Raw genomic sequence first — 13725 nt, forward strand, 5'->3', positions numbered from 1 at the left:
TCTGAATTTAAAAACTTCATCTGTTCCTGTGAAGGTTTGTAAGAGCTTATTAATACACAACAGTTGTTGGGTGGCTTTTTTGGGTTTTTTTGGGGGTTTTGTTTCGGGTTTTTTTTGGTAAAATGTCTTTCTTGATTTTTATCTATCAGTCTAGGACATTTGTATGCTAGGCATCTAAATCGCTGCTTTACTAAACTGCAGTGAAAAAAAGTGCCTTGAATTTTAGTCCATGTTTGCTTTGATGTAAAGAGAAGTTTTGCAAGCATCTTCATAGTTCGTACATTAATCACTCATGCTGTTTACTTTTGAAGAGAATTTTCTTCCAAGTAGTGGAGAAAACACAGCATTCAGAAATGAAAAGGCATGCAGCAGCATGACAGCATATGGAAACGGAGACTCCTGTCTATTCAGTACAGGCAGGATAAAGTAAATAGATTATTTTTTCTATCATCTTATGGTAGTAGGACAGGAATACTTTTATCTGCCTATGTTAAAGTACACTAAATCAAGATGAATGGAAACTTTTCACAGTATTACTTTGAAATTAACTTTCACAGTTAGTGGCTCCTAGGTGTACCTTTTCTTTGCATTGGTCGTCAGGTGAGGAAGCTAGATAGTTGATGTGGCCAAAGGGATGAAAAACGTATTGTGGCTGTGAAAGCCCTCTTTCATACTTAAAAAACATGGCAGTAATTTTTATTTAGGATTAACTCCTTTTTCTTACCAGTCTGTTGAAGTCATTCTTGAAAGGACTGTTGACCCTAAGAAATAAAATTGGTGTTGTGGAATATGATAAATAGATGAACACAATAACTTATATGCTTAATAATATTTCCCATTTTATAATGTAATATTCCCCAAAACCACAATAACTCAGATTAATTCTCTTAAGAGCATGTAAGGCAATCAAACATGATCTTCAAGAAAGAAAACTCCTAGGTATAAGAACAGTTCAATAATTAAAATAACTTGTGATAAAAAGGAAAATAGCAAAAAGGAGAGGGAAATAATCAACTTTTACCAGCCAGTTGCTGAGCAGCAGTCCCTGGGCAGTTTTCCCCCCCAGTTTACATGCTGATCATGACACTGTAAGGTATGGAGCATCCCTTTGGAGAGTGGGGTCAGCTGTCCTGGCTGTGTCCTCTCCCAGCTTATTGTGCCCTCCAGCGCCTCTCACTGGTGGCATGATGTGAGAAGCTGAAAAGCCCTTTACTGTGCAAACACTGCTTAGCAACATCTAAAACATCAGCATGTTTATCAACATTATTCTCATCCCAAATCCAAAGCACTGTACTAGCTACTAAGAAGAAAATTCCAGTGGAAACCAGGACACTGTGTCATGCAGAAAGTGGGATTTGGTGTGTGCTGGTGTGAGTGGCAGAAATGTGCAGCAATAATTCAGGTGGACTTTGGTTATTCAGAGGTTTATAGGTTAGAAGAATCAACCGTTTTTTCCCTTGTGGGGAGGAAAAAACACCAACCCAGTAAAATAGAAGTAAAAAGCAATAATCAAAATCTCTCTGTGGATGGGGAATAAGGGCCTCCTGGCCTGTGTGACCTCCTAGCAGGAGCTGACACACACACCTCTGTGTACCTCATAGTACTCCCAGCTGCCTGAGGTCAGTTCAAGTTCAGCATCCTAACTGAAAATGTCCTTCAAGTACTTTAAACTGTTATTCCCACTATCTTTATTTATCCTCTCAAATCATCCAAATTCGTCTTCTTTTATCCTTTGTGCGGTTCAGATAAGCCCCTGAAACTTTTTCATTCGACACCAAATAACCCCTTTAAGACTTTCTGGTTTTGTGTAAGTCCATTCCTCAGCTTTCACTTGTCTTTAGCTCTTTTTGCTGCTTTTGTTTCAAATTTTTCATCTAGTTTCATTTCCATATTCTGAATCCCATAAAAAAAGAACAACTTGGAAGAAAATGTACTTGGGTCAGTAGGACAAGATGATCTCTTGAGAGGAGCTTACATTGAATTGTCAGCCAATAAGAAAAATACTTTGAATGTCAAACTAAAGGTACCAGATGATAGGAATAAACACTGTCTGGATTAACTGTATTAGGAACAGTATAGCTGGCTGATTAAGGGCAGATATTTTTCCCCTCTTGTTGGCAGTGGAACAGGTACCCAAAGAGGCTGTGAAGTCTTAGTCTTTGAAAATTTCTGAAAATTGGACCAGGCCTGAGCAACCTGATCCAATTTCTTTGATGTTTTACTCTGCATCCAGCAGGAGGCTGGACTGCATGACTTCCAGAAATCCCTTCCAACTTAATTATTGCAGTGACACTAATGGAAAACAAGTACAATATGAGTGTTTAAAAATACTTAGTCTAATCTCAGTAGCATTCATAATACTTAATGAGAACTGAGGTCTGGAAGTACAGGCAAACATTTAGTGCCTCAAGTACTGTGGAGAAGAGCCAGGAGAGAGGGAAAGGTGGGAGAGTTGGGATGGTCAATGCAAAGCAAAGAGCTGGGAGAGCAATCCACGCAGCAGCATTCTCTTGGGCCATGAGCAGGAGAAATGATGTGTGCTTTCGTAAATGAGACTCTCCTGTCCTGAAAAAACGTGTGCTGCTGCCCTCAACATTTTCTCACCACATGTTCTCTGTGGGCTGATGTTTTTCAGTCTGGTTGGTGACACTGTTGCCAAATACAAAGCTATGGAATTAAAAGGTCATTGTCTTTTAGAATTCAGATATTGCCACCTCTTTTTACCAAAGTCTTAGGGAATTATGATGAAGGATTTGTCTTCAGATTGTTGAAACTGAAGAGCAAATATTTTTTCCTTTATGTATATTTTGGTTAAAATGAAACAGCTTTACCTTGATTATTTTTTAGTGATTTCATGCCATGTTTAGTTTTCAGAACTCTTAAGATCTCTATGGTCAATTAAATTATCTTTAACAGTAGGCATATACTATAAAAGAATACACACCTATTACCCTTACTTAATGTTCTTCTCCCAACAGCTCTGAACTTCTTGTTTTATAACCGGAGACTGCTGGAAAAATTGCATCTCATAACTTTAAACAAAGCACATCTCCATTAATTTCAAGGGTAAAGAAATCAGGGTTGTACATCTTGCATTTCTTACCTGCACCCTGCACTGTACTGGAGGAGGATCTGGGGAGCCTAGGGTTTGCTTTAATTTTGACAATATGGAGAATGTCACAAAGAATAGTTGAGATCATTAACTTTAAAGACTTCTAGCTCCTGTCAGGCTGAAGAATTGAATTGATTTTACCTCAGCAGTCAGCACCCTGATCTGATCTGTTCAGATCAGACAGCTTCCTTATAGGTATGCTTTAGCAAATGAGACACATAATTTAAAATTTGTAATTTAAAAATTGTTACTTTCCTGCACTGGAGATTTTTAAAATGAAATTAAGCATTAAATAACTGGCCTGAAATAAGTTTGAAATAAATAGTCACTTACACTTACTTTTTAACTCAATTTTTTTTTTTTTTTTACTACTTTAAATTTAATTTAATTTTTTACAACTTTAAAACACATGTAACCTGCAGGGAGCAAATCCACAATCAGACTCCTGCTGTACTTTTTGAAGCGAGTGTCCCAGATGTTTCATCCAACTCTCGGTGAAGTTCTCTGTTCTGACTAATTATTTCAGTGAGCATCAGACAACTAAGAGCAAGTTTTCAGTATTTTCATTTAGATTATAGTTTTCATAAGGACTTAAAAAATACATGAAGGTAATTTTAAAGCCCTTTGGAAGTATTCTTTAGTCCCTGTGTTGAATACAGGGAAAGTGTATCTTCCTAGGAAGAGAGGAAATTGTTTGCGTGACAGATCTGTGAACATATAAGTGATGACTTTTTCCTGATTCTATAATAACAATAATTTCCAAATTATTTCCGTAACACAAACTTTGAGGAATAACTAATGAGAGCAACATCTTGGAGCAAAAGAGGATTGAAAAAGAGCTGCATGTAAGATAAAAGACAGTGCATGTACTGTTGCATCCTCCAAGTTTCACTGATCTGTTCTTCCTCTCCCTGGTCTTTGGTTCACGTTATTGTAGAAGCTTCCCAAACATCTTCTTTCCAAACAGTAAGAACTGCCTGCTAAACCAGCCTGACTTCTGGTGGACTGTAGACACCAGTCAGGTGGACAGGAATTGTGTCCTATGCCAGGGCTGATTGTTTCAACCATGCCCTGCCTCTCTCCCCTCCCCCAAAAAAACTGCTAGAAAAAGTAACAGTCAAAATATAAACTGATTGTTAAGCCTTACTTAAAGTAATGGGATTAAAACCAAGTGTACTTTGAAGATGGATTAGCTGTACACTTCAGAACATTCTCACAATGCATTCAGGAAATTTTTTATCCAAATACAAGAGCTCTTAGAGTTTCTTTCCTTGACATTAATCAGTTACGATCCTTAGAACTATAGACTCTCATTGCAAGCTTTCTGTTACTAATGACATCACTGAAGTTCTGCAGTTAAAGACAAATCAGTTTTTTGAAAGATAAATATTGGTAAGTATTTTTTTCACTGCTAGCAGGCAAGAGTTCTTTACCATTCCTCTTCTGAATATCTCTCTTAGCCTTGGAAAACCCTCATTATACCAATGGGGGAGGGTCTACTAAGGAAAGCCTCTGTGTATGAGTGAAAAATAACAGAGCAAATACTTTCTATATTGAACTGGTTTTAGGCTATTAGTTTGAAGAATTACCTTCCTGAGTACTGTATACCATCTGATTGATGAGGACATAGCTGTAGTATACCACTAGGATTTGGAAGTAGAGCAGCACCACTTATTTATGCATGCTGGAGCTGACTAGCAAATATGAAATATTTCTAGCATTATCTATTCTTGCTAATCATATTTTAGAGAATTTCACAAAGTATAAGAAGGTTCTCATTAAAGTCAGCAAAACCAAAACTATGATATTGCTGAATGATTTTAAATTTCCTATTTTCTCAGAACCAGTGTGAGCTTATTTGTGGATATTTTTACATACATATTCAGATATTTAAATATCCATATTTGAGTACTACTAAGTAGTCTTCAGGTGCTGTGGAGTGGCCAGAATGCTCATGATTTGTTTTCACAGGTTCTTCATTGTATGTGTTACTGTCACTTTTTTCTTCCTACTTGTGTCTTGTTCTTCCATTTAGCTATTTGTTACATGTGCATTAGCCCTTACTTAATAATCCTGTTCTGATTATTCAGAACATTTAGGATGTCTTTTGTTCTCCAGCTTCAAGTGTCACCAGAATGAGGCTTTGTCCCTCTCCCAGCCCTGACCCTATACTAATAAAGTACATATTTTAATAACTAGAAAAGAAGTCCAAATTGATGCCATAAAATATTGTTTTGTAATTTTTTAATTTTGGTTGGTTGGTTGGTTGGTTGGTTGGTTGGGGTTTTGTTTTTTTTTTTTTGTTTTATGGGGTTTTTTGTTTGTTTGTTTGTTTGTGGGTTTTTTGTTTGTTTGTTTTTTGTTTAGTTTTGTGGCCCTTTCTCTCTTCTGGCCTCTTCAAGGTTCATTCTTTGTAATAGTCTGAATATATGAAGACAAGGTGCTGCTTCTGAGCCATTACAGAAACCCCTAACAACAACCCAAACCAGCTTCCCTTACCATCCTTAGAATAGAATCAAGCTTCTACCCTGCATCAATTGCCCCCAGTAATCAAGGCAATGGGAATTCAGCCTCATGCCTGTATGCACCAGCAGTCACTGTGTGTGTATGATGTTGCTGTCAGCAGCTGCTTTTAAACACATTCTTCAGGTGTTTACCCTTGGAGCATGAGAGGAACAGCAGCCCAGGACTGCTCAACCTGTTTTCTCTTCACAAGCTCCTCTGTTGTGGCTCTGGAGGTTTGCAGGATTCTCCCATGTATAATTCCATGTGTAATTCAGGAAAGGAACCCCACTCACGTAGTCGTTTTCTAAACAAACAAAGTCCTTCTGTCAGCCAGCAGAAGTAGAGGTGGCCATTGCCTTAGGAAATGTTCTAACTAATTGAAATGCCCAAAGTTAATCCATCAAAGGAACTGTACAGTGCAGGTGCCTGAATACATTAAAATATGTGCTTTTTTGAATCAATCTGGTATATAACTAAAAATGTTTGAGAAATAAATTAATGTTTCTATTAACTAAAGACATGCTGTCATCAGAGAGTATGGGGGAAGTAATCAAAAACTTAAATACAAAACAGATGTATTATAGGAGCCGAAATACGAGATGAATAATTGCCTTTTCATGTAATTTAGCAATTATGAATTTTATTGACAGGAAAGGATAATAGCCATTTTCACACTTTCTCTAATTATAGCTTAGCTAAAATGCATGCAGGAGCCTTTGTAGTTCACTATTTGTCATACATTTTCAACATGCGTTAGATTGGTTCCTTCTGTTTCATTAGAGATGGTAGTTAACACCCTCATTAAGTTACACTGCAGTATAGTACACTTCCTTTTTCTGGGTGATAACACAGACAATACAGATTTAGAGGAGCACAAAAAATGGGAACAGTAGGAAGGAATTGGTATGTAATTTTAAATTTTATTTTCCTATCCATGAAGTAAGAAAGGCTGAGGATGGGAGAAAGCTCAGGAGACTGATCAAACCTCCCTACTTAGAACAGAGTCACCTAGAGGAGGCTGGGGCCTGTGTCCAGTCAGGTTTGAGTACCTTCAAGGATGGAACATCCACAAACCCATTTGGGCAAGTTGTGCCAGTGTCAGGTCTCTCCTACAGTAAGAAAGCATTTTCTTATCTGTAAACTGTACATATGGTTATGCCCTCACCGTTGTCTGTTTTCCTGAAATCATCATAATTAACACTCATTCAGTCACATGCATACATGTGTATGTGTATCCTCCTTTCTAGCAACACATGTCATGTGTGCCAGCCAAGCTCCTCTTCTGTTTTTCAGTTTTTGGTTTCTTTGAGGGTTTGTTTGTTTCTGGGGTTTTTTAAAATCAATCCAACACTTCAAGTCTATGATGATACCGTTTTTCTTAGCTCTATTGCAAAGGGGGAAGGAGGATTTTTCTGTCAACAGTTTGAAGCACATCAGTAATGTTTCACATTTGGAACATCTTGCAGCAGTTCTTCCATTTACATGTCTCCAGCAGCTAGGCTGAAAGTTGTGGGGGGCGTTTCATTGGTTATTTTTACTCATTAGAGCTGGAAACAACTACTGTTGCATGGTTGTGGTGATGGATGAGAAATAATAACTTATGTAATGCAACTTATGGGTGTTATTTATAGTCTCCAGTGTGATTTAATGGAGAGCCTCCTGAGGCAAAGAAGCGACTGATAGGATGTGAGTTCTATAGAGACTGCTCCCATGTGGTCTTTCTATTCCACATTGTTTAGGGACATTGAGTTTTAGTGCACTTTCTTTTAAACTCCATGGAGGGGAAAAAAATAAATTGGTGAAATAATGATACTAAGGGTTCTGCAGTGATACTAGAAAAGAGATTTTGTGGTTAAATATTACCAAAGGGCTTATGTAACATATTTTTGAGATTTCTGTCTGTAGTGTTTAAAAAAAGAAACTGAGGTGAATTCACAAAAGAAAAACATTTCTTATGAGTGTGAGTGCTTCCAAAGAGGTGCACAGCCTTGAAATGCAGTGACAATTGTGTGAGAAGACAAGATAAGATGTTCATTTCAGTTAAATATTGGAGTTCCAGAATGATGTTTTCCACAGTACTGTACAGCAGCAGGGAGGGACTGAGGCGGTCACAGTTGTCAGACGTGGCTTATGAGGTGTTAATCTTGAATTTCTGTTTTTGCATTAATAGTCAACAAGCAAAAAGGTTTTGGAACAACTGTGTTAATTTTAGATTCATTTGAACTAGAGAGATTATTATTTTAAATTATGGTTCTGGTAAATGTGATAGGGAAGATTTGTATAGAGGCAGTTTTCTCTAGAAAAATGAAATTTTTAATGCATAGTCAACATGCCAGGCAGTTAAGTAATCCCTCATCTAAGAACAGAGTAATGAATTTAAAAAAATACAGCGACTAGAAATTGGCACCAAGCTATTGCTCAAATTTTAGTTAATCTATGTTATATAGTTATTGTCTGCGGCTGTGCAAGTTTCTCCATGGACAGAGGTTTTAACAGCTTAAACTGCTTCTAAAATAGTTTCAGGGGAGATGGCAGTAATGTTTGAGGGTTCATTAAAGACTGCTTGTTCTGGTGTTTGCACAGACAGCTGAGATCATAAATGCTAGTCTGTGTGATAGGTTCTTTATCATAAGAAAAAAAACCTGAGCACCTCAAAAGCTGTCATGAAACTGCAGATTAAACAGATTCATCTTCTTGAAGAAAGCAGCAGCAGAGGAGAGATCCTCTTATTCTTACTATTTCCCCATCTCTTCCGTCCTTCCTCCTTCCCCATTAAGTTTTGTTAGCCCACATCTCTGTTGGGCCTAGATCATCCCACCCTCCCCCCAAATGCCATGGAGGAGCCATCATGATTGTAACTGAAGCCATCTGCATGCAGCCTGCAAACTCCTCCAAGGCTGGAGAGTAAGGGTGTGGAATTCAGCTCAGGCACCTTTGGAAAAAAATTGAGAGGAGAACATGAGTAATGAAGATGAGAACAGTGACAGTGATGAACAAATGTGAGTCTCTGTCCATGCATAATAGTTTTAAGATCACTGCTCTGCTTGTTGATTCCAGACAAGCCTCCAGTTTCAGCCTTGCCTAACGGAACTTCTTTGTTCTCTCATTTCAAATGGGAGTTTGATGCACAATTAGAAGGATCTCCACCATCGGATATCAGCTAGAAGAAGCCTTGTTTCTTAACTCAGAATTAAAATTGCAGTGGGAGTGTGTCAATGGCAGTTACTCTGCTGAGCAGTTTCTTCCTGGAATTTTGGGGATTTCTCATCCTTACTGTTCGTTTTTACAGAGAACTTTTACAATTTTTGGCATCTGCAGGTAAAAGAAGAGCATTTTGGTTTTCCTCTTGGATTGGGTATTTGTTGATTTGGATGCAATACTAAAATGCAAGTTGAGCATGGAAAATGTTTCTTAAGGCAAAGGAAGAAGTAACTGTTGTTGAATGAACCAACTGTCTGAGAAAAGCAACTGTCAGTCACTGGCTGAGAGAATCCTCTTCTCTGTAGCCTTTTTTGGTTGTATGAAGGTTCATTCTGGGAATTTATTCTTTATTCTAGTTGCAGCACTTCAGCCTGTATTCCTAGGGGGCTTTTTTCAATTGCACTCCAAGTAATAAAGCTATGTATGACAATTCCATTTTGCTGTCAGATTTTTGAACTTGAGGGTTGCAAGACTCCAGGTGCCAGAATATGTATTTTGTCTCCTGTATTGCATGCATCAGTATCATGAAAAGTGATGTCATCTGGGAGAAATGCATGCAGGACTGACTCTAAAAGTTCTAATTTCTGCTCTGTGCTTTCTCCTTGCTCATTGTACTTGCCCATGGAAAGATGGAAGTGTGTGTACCGTGGGTCTGGTTTGTGATGAGTATTAGCTTGGACTGCTGTTTTCAAGGCCCTGGGCAATCAGTGATCAGAGAGATGGTGCTGTCCCTGAGAGCCAGGTTGAGTTTACCTCAGTGCTAAGTGTTTTAGTTTATGGTAGAAATATACACATTGTAAAAAATGAGATACCTATAATTTCTGTGATAATGACCAACTCATGTTAATATTCAGCTAGTCATTACCAATTAACAGAAAGTGTGAGATTAAGTATTTTCATTTGTAGGACTACTAGCCTGACTTGAGGAAGCTATTTTTCTCATTAAGGCATATGGTTTCATTAACTGATTAGACACTGGTGGACTCACCCCATGAATCCCTTATTTGGACTTCAGGATCAGCAGACCACTATGGTTTTCATTAGCATAATTCAGAAAACCAAATTGGTATTCTGAGAACTACCAGAATGGCTTATATTTCCAAAAGCAAAGATGTGTGGGAGGCAGCTGTTCCATAATGGCAGTGTATCTGTTTCTTTGAGTAGTGAATAAACTGCAAATTATATAGGTCTCCATCTGAGGCAGCAAGGTGGGCTGGAGCAGGTTTCACTGAACACTGAGTCAGGTCGCAGGACAGAATCTGCCTGTTGGATTGGGTGTTCTTACACACTCAAGGCTAGCCTGGTGTTCTAGGCACTCTGAAAACAAGTGTCCATGGGACGGGACTGTTGGCCTTGGAGTATGAGTTGGGATCTCTGTTCAGGGAGTCAGGCAGTCTGTTCAGAGGATCTTTCCCTTGAACTGTTTTCTCCAGAGATTTAAGACAGGACTAGTTGTTCCCTAGCTGTATTAATGCACTACTTTCTTTTCCATGCCAAGGCTCCTGCACAGCCAAACATGCAGAGGTGAGGTATGTTATGTACTGAATGTTAGTTTAGGCCTAATATATGTATTTCGTAAGGTGTAAATTGTAATCTGTGACACTGATCAGAAAGGTGGCTGTCTTGAGGCACACATCAGATAAAATCATTGCAGCTTAATAAAAACTTATCACCTGTATGCAGTGCAGAAAGCAATTTGCTCTTCTATGAAATGTGAGATATAGAGGCTTTATATTTGTTGTAAAGCCAGGCACATTTTAAGCATATCTTGAAAGCAGTATGACAGAAATAAAGTAGGCCCCAGTGAGTCAAGGTGTATATTTGTAATGGCTGTAACAGTGGGGTGCAACAACTGGAAAAACATTGTGACACAAGAGCTAAAACACAGGTAGGAAATGTGAATTAGTCTGTATTGCATGTGAGAAACCAGAAGTTACCAGAGCCTCCCCAAAGGGAGAAGCTACCAAGTGTTCTAAGTCTGACTCCTTTAAGTGTTTACTCAAGGAGAGCCATGATTTTGATAAGCAGTGGCTCAGGTAAGATAGCTGACATAACAAGGTTATGGACAGTGTTGTATCCGTGGCAGTTACCTTTTCCTGCCTAATCCAGGACAGCACAAAGCAGACATAGGCAATGGAATCATAGAATAATGGTACAGACATGTTCAATAGGTTACCATCCTGCCAAAAAAGATAGATTTAGCCTGTTATTCATTGGATTAATGTAGGTTCAAAAGGGATTTAACTCAGCTAATGGGCTTTTTTTTCCTTGCTCACCATCATGCAGTAGAATACTGACTGATTGCAGTAATGTCTTTCAGCAGCTCCTTGCAGCACTACAACAAATAATTTAATTTTTAGTACAGTTGGGATTAGATTTATTTGCAGTTCTTTCTGCAAAGAAGTACAGCACTGATTCTCCTGTGCACAGGTCTGGGAAAAGAAAATGTCTTTTCTGACCTGACTTGGATTGCAGAGCAGCAGATCCACTGAAATATTGTGTCTCTGGCATGCCACAAAAACAAGGCTTGGACATCTCACAGTTCAGCCAGTAATGGGCATTCTATGTGCTACTCTAAAACCCTTGTCAGTACATTCTCCACTGTAAAAAAAAAAAAAAGACTGAAAAGAAAAAGGCACTACGCTACCTGAACTAAGACTGTTGTAAACTTTTAACTTCTAGAGTCTTTCCACACACCATTTTCTTACAAGCTGAAATTTATGAATTTATTAATGCAAATAGTATTTTGACTAATACTTTAGACATGGCTGAGCATTTGGAATTTATAGGATGTATGTACAGATCATACTTATTTTGTGGTTGTATTGTTGGTGTATACTAATTTACATTTAAATTGTAATCCATGTGGAAAGAGAGGGAAGCACAGTAAGGTGCTTTCATGTACCGCCTTCAGTTATGAGAGATACAATTTATATACTGTGCTTGAAAAATCCCCCTCCTGCCCGGGGAGGAAATAGGTCAAACCTGTCCTCGGGTGTTTTTCATCACTTCAGTCAGTTTGTGTGGGGACACCAAAGGCAGCACACAGGAGAAAATAAATGAGACGATAGATGAAGCCTGCAATTGTTTAGGATGGTGTATGCTCTACATGTATCTCTGTATGACCCAGGCAAGGCTGGAAGGAAGCTAATCAATTCATTCTATATTCAGTATTGACAGCAGGAGAGGTTCTTACAGGGGACAAAGATAATTTGTCCTTTACTCGATGCTTATTCTGGTTGTTAAGAAAACATGCATATGCAATAGAGTGGGAGGTATCACACTGCTTGGTGGTGACCCCAGCTGAACGCAATATATACCTTCAGTCTGCCTAAAGGGTTGCCTCAGTGAGGAAATTCTAATATTTTTCCTAAAATATTTGTTGTGAATACAACAGATTCACAGTCGGAGAATGAGGCTTCTCCTGTGAAACGGCCACGGCTACTGGATGACAGTAATGACAGGCCTGAAGAAACCAGTCGATCCAAACAGAAGAGTAGACGTCGATGCTTCCAGTGCCAAACAAAACTGGAACTAGTACAGCAGGAGCTGGGATCATGTCGCTGTGGTGAGTACTGTTTGTCAGCAGCATCTGGCTTTCGAACACAGCCGTGCTCCGACCTGCGTCACACGTGGCAATATAGAGAACACTTGCATTTTTCACCTTGCAAAGATGCTTTAAACAGAAGCTGTATCTTCCACTGGTAACAAAAAGTTATAATTAGTTCCTAATTTCCCCTTTAAAACTTTGGCCTTGATGTACTGCCTCGTCTCAAGAGATGCCAGATATTAATGAATTTATCTTCAGAAGTCCATGTAAGGCAGGAAGGGCATCATACCCACTTTACAGGAGAAGAAGCACAAAACACATCAATAAATATGCAAAGATAAGAAGGTTTCTATAGTGTGTAAAGGAACATAGGTCAGTATGTGCTTCTGCAGGTTATAATTACATTAATATTAAAAACTTAAACCCAAAAATCCCTTCTAACTGAAAATATTTTCATTGTCACAATTAGTTTGTGGGGGGAGGAGTTATTGTTCACCATACACTTAAAACTATCTAACTTGGCTTTTCCAAAGTTGATGACACTGTTCAGGTAGTTGAATTGAGGACGATAATCCCATGCAGACTGCTCATTTGGGGTTTTATATTAAATGCAAATAATCTTTCTGAAACAATAATTAATGTGACTAGATTCCAAAGGAGATGCTCTCTCCTTCATGGAACAATTGCGTTCTTAACTGGTTTAAATGTGCTCATTAGACCCAGTGATAATGGATGTGGTAGTTTTACCTGCTAATTATTTTTTCATATAATCACATATTGAGGGTTGCATTGAACTCTCTGACAATGCTTTGATACATTTGGAGAAGTTTGTTTCAATTACTCCAGTGTGTTTCTGGCAGGGGATAATTTCCAAAGGATCTGCACAGATGATACGTGCAATTCACTTGTGAAATAAAAAATCTTGTGTTAAAACCATTTTTAATATCTTGTGTTAAAACCATTTTCTGGAGAGAAGGCAAGTCCTGAGCAGCAGCGTGAAGAGGAAAGGTATAGCTAAAGTAGCTACAAAGACAGTTAATCCTATACTGAATACCAAATGCCAAGTGAAGAGAAGTGATAGAAAGCTGCAAAGATTTTGTGTTATGCTTTGTTCCTTTCTTCAGCATCTGTCTGTCTTCAGGCTGAAGAGATCACTGTTGTGTTGGGCTCTTTTGGACACAAGATAGGCTTTATTTAGATACTGGAGCACTTGCACAGAACTAACATACATTATCTCTGAAGCCACCAAATATGAAATCAAAAGCTGTAATTTTCAAATTCTTGTTATGGAAATCATGTGTCAGGATACTTTGAAGTGTCTGGTAACATTTTTATCAAACTGAAGAAAGGGCTATCA

At 38.3% G+C, this 13725-nt stretch overlaps 1 protein-coding gene across 3 annotated transcripts in view; it reads left to right on the plus strand.

The window, feature by feature from the left end:
* ZFAND3 (zinc finger AN1-type containing 3) overlaps nucleotides 1-13725 on the plus strand; it is a 131068-nt gene that overhangs the window by 101219 nt on the left and 16124 nt on the right. For all 3 annotated transcript variants that reach the window (XM_062490331.1, XM_062490332.1, XM_062490334.1), the window contains one exon: nucleotides 12216-12386. In XM_062490331.1, coding sequence (XP_062346315.1) covers nucleotides 12216-12386 — 171 coding nt within the window. The remainder of the gene's footprint in view (nucleotides 1-12215; nucleotides 12387-13725) is intronic.

Source organism: Cinclus cinclus, chromosome 3, assembly GCF_963662255.1.
Source record: "Cinclus cinclus chromosome 3, bCinCin1.1, whole genome shotgun sequence".
In the NCBI taxonomy this organism is placed as follows: domain Eukaryota; kingdom Metazoa; phylum Chordata; class Aves; order Passeriformes; family Cinclidae; genus Cinclus; species Cinclus cinclus.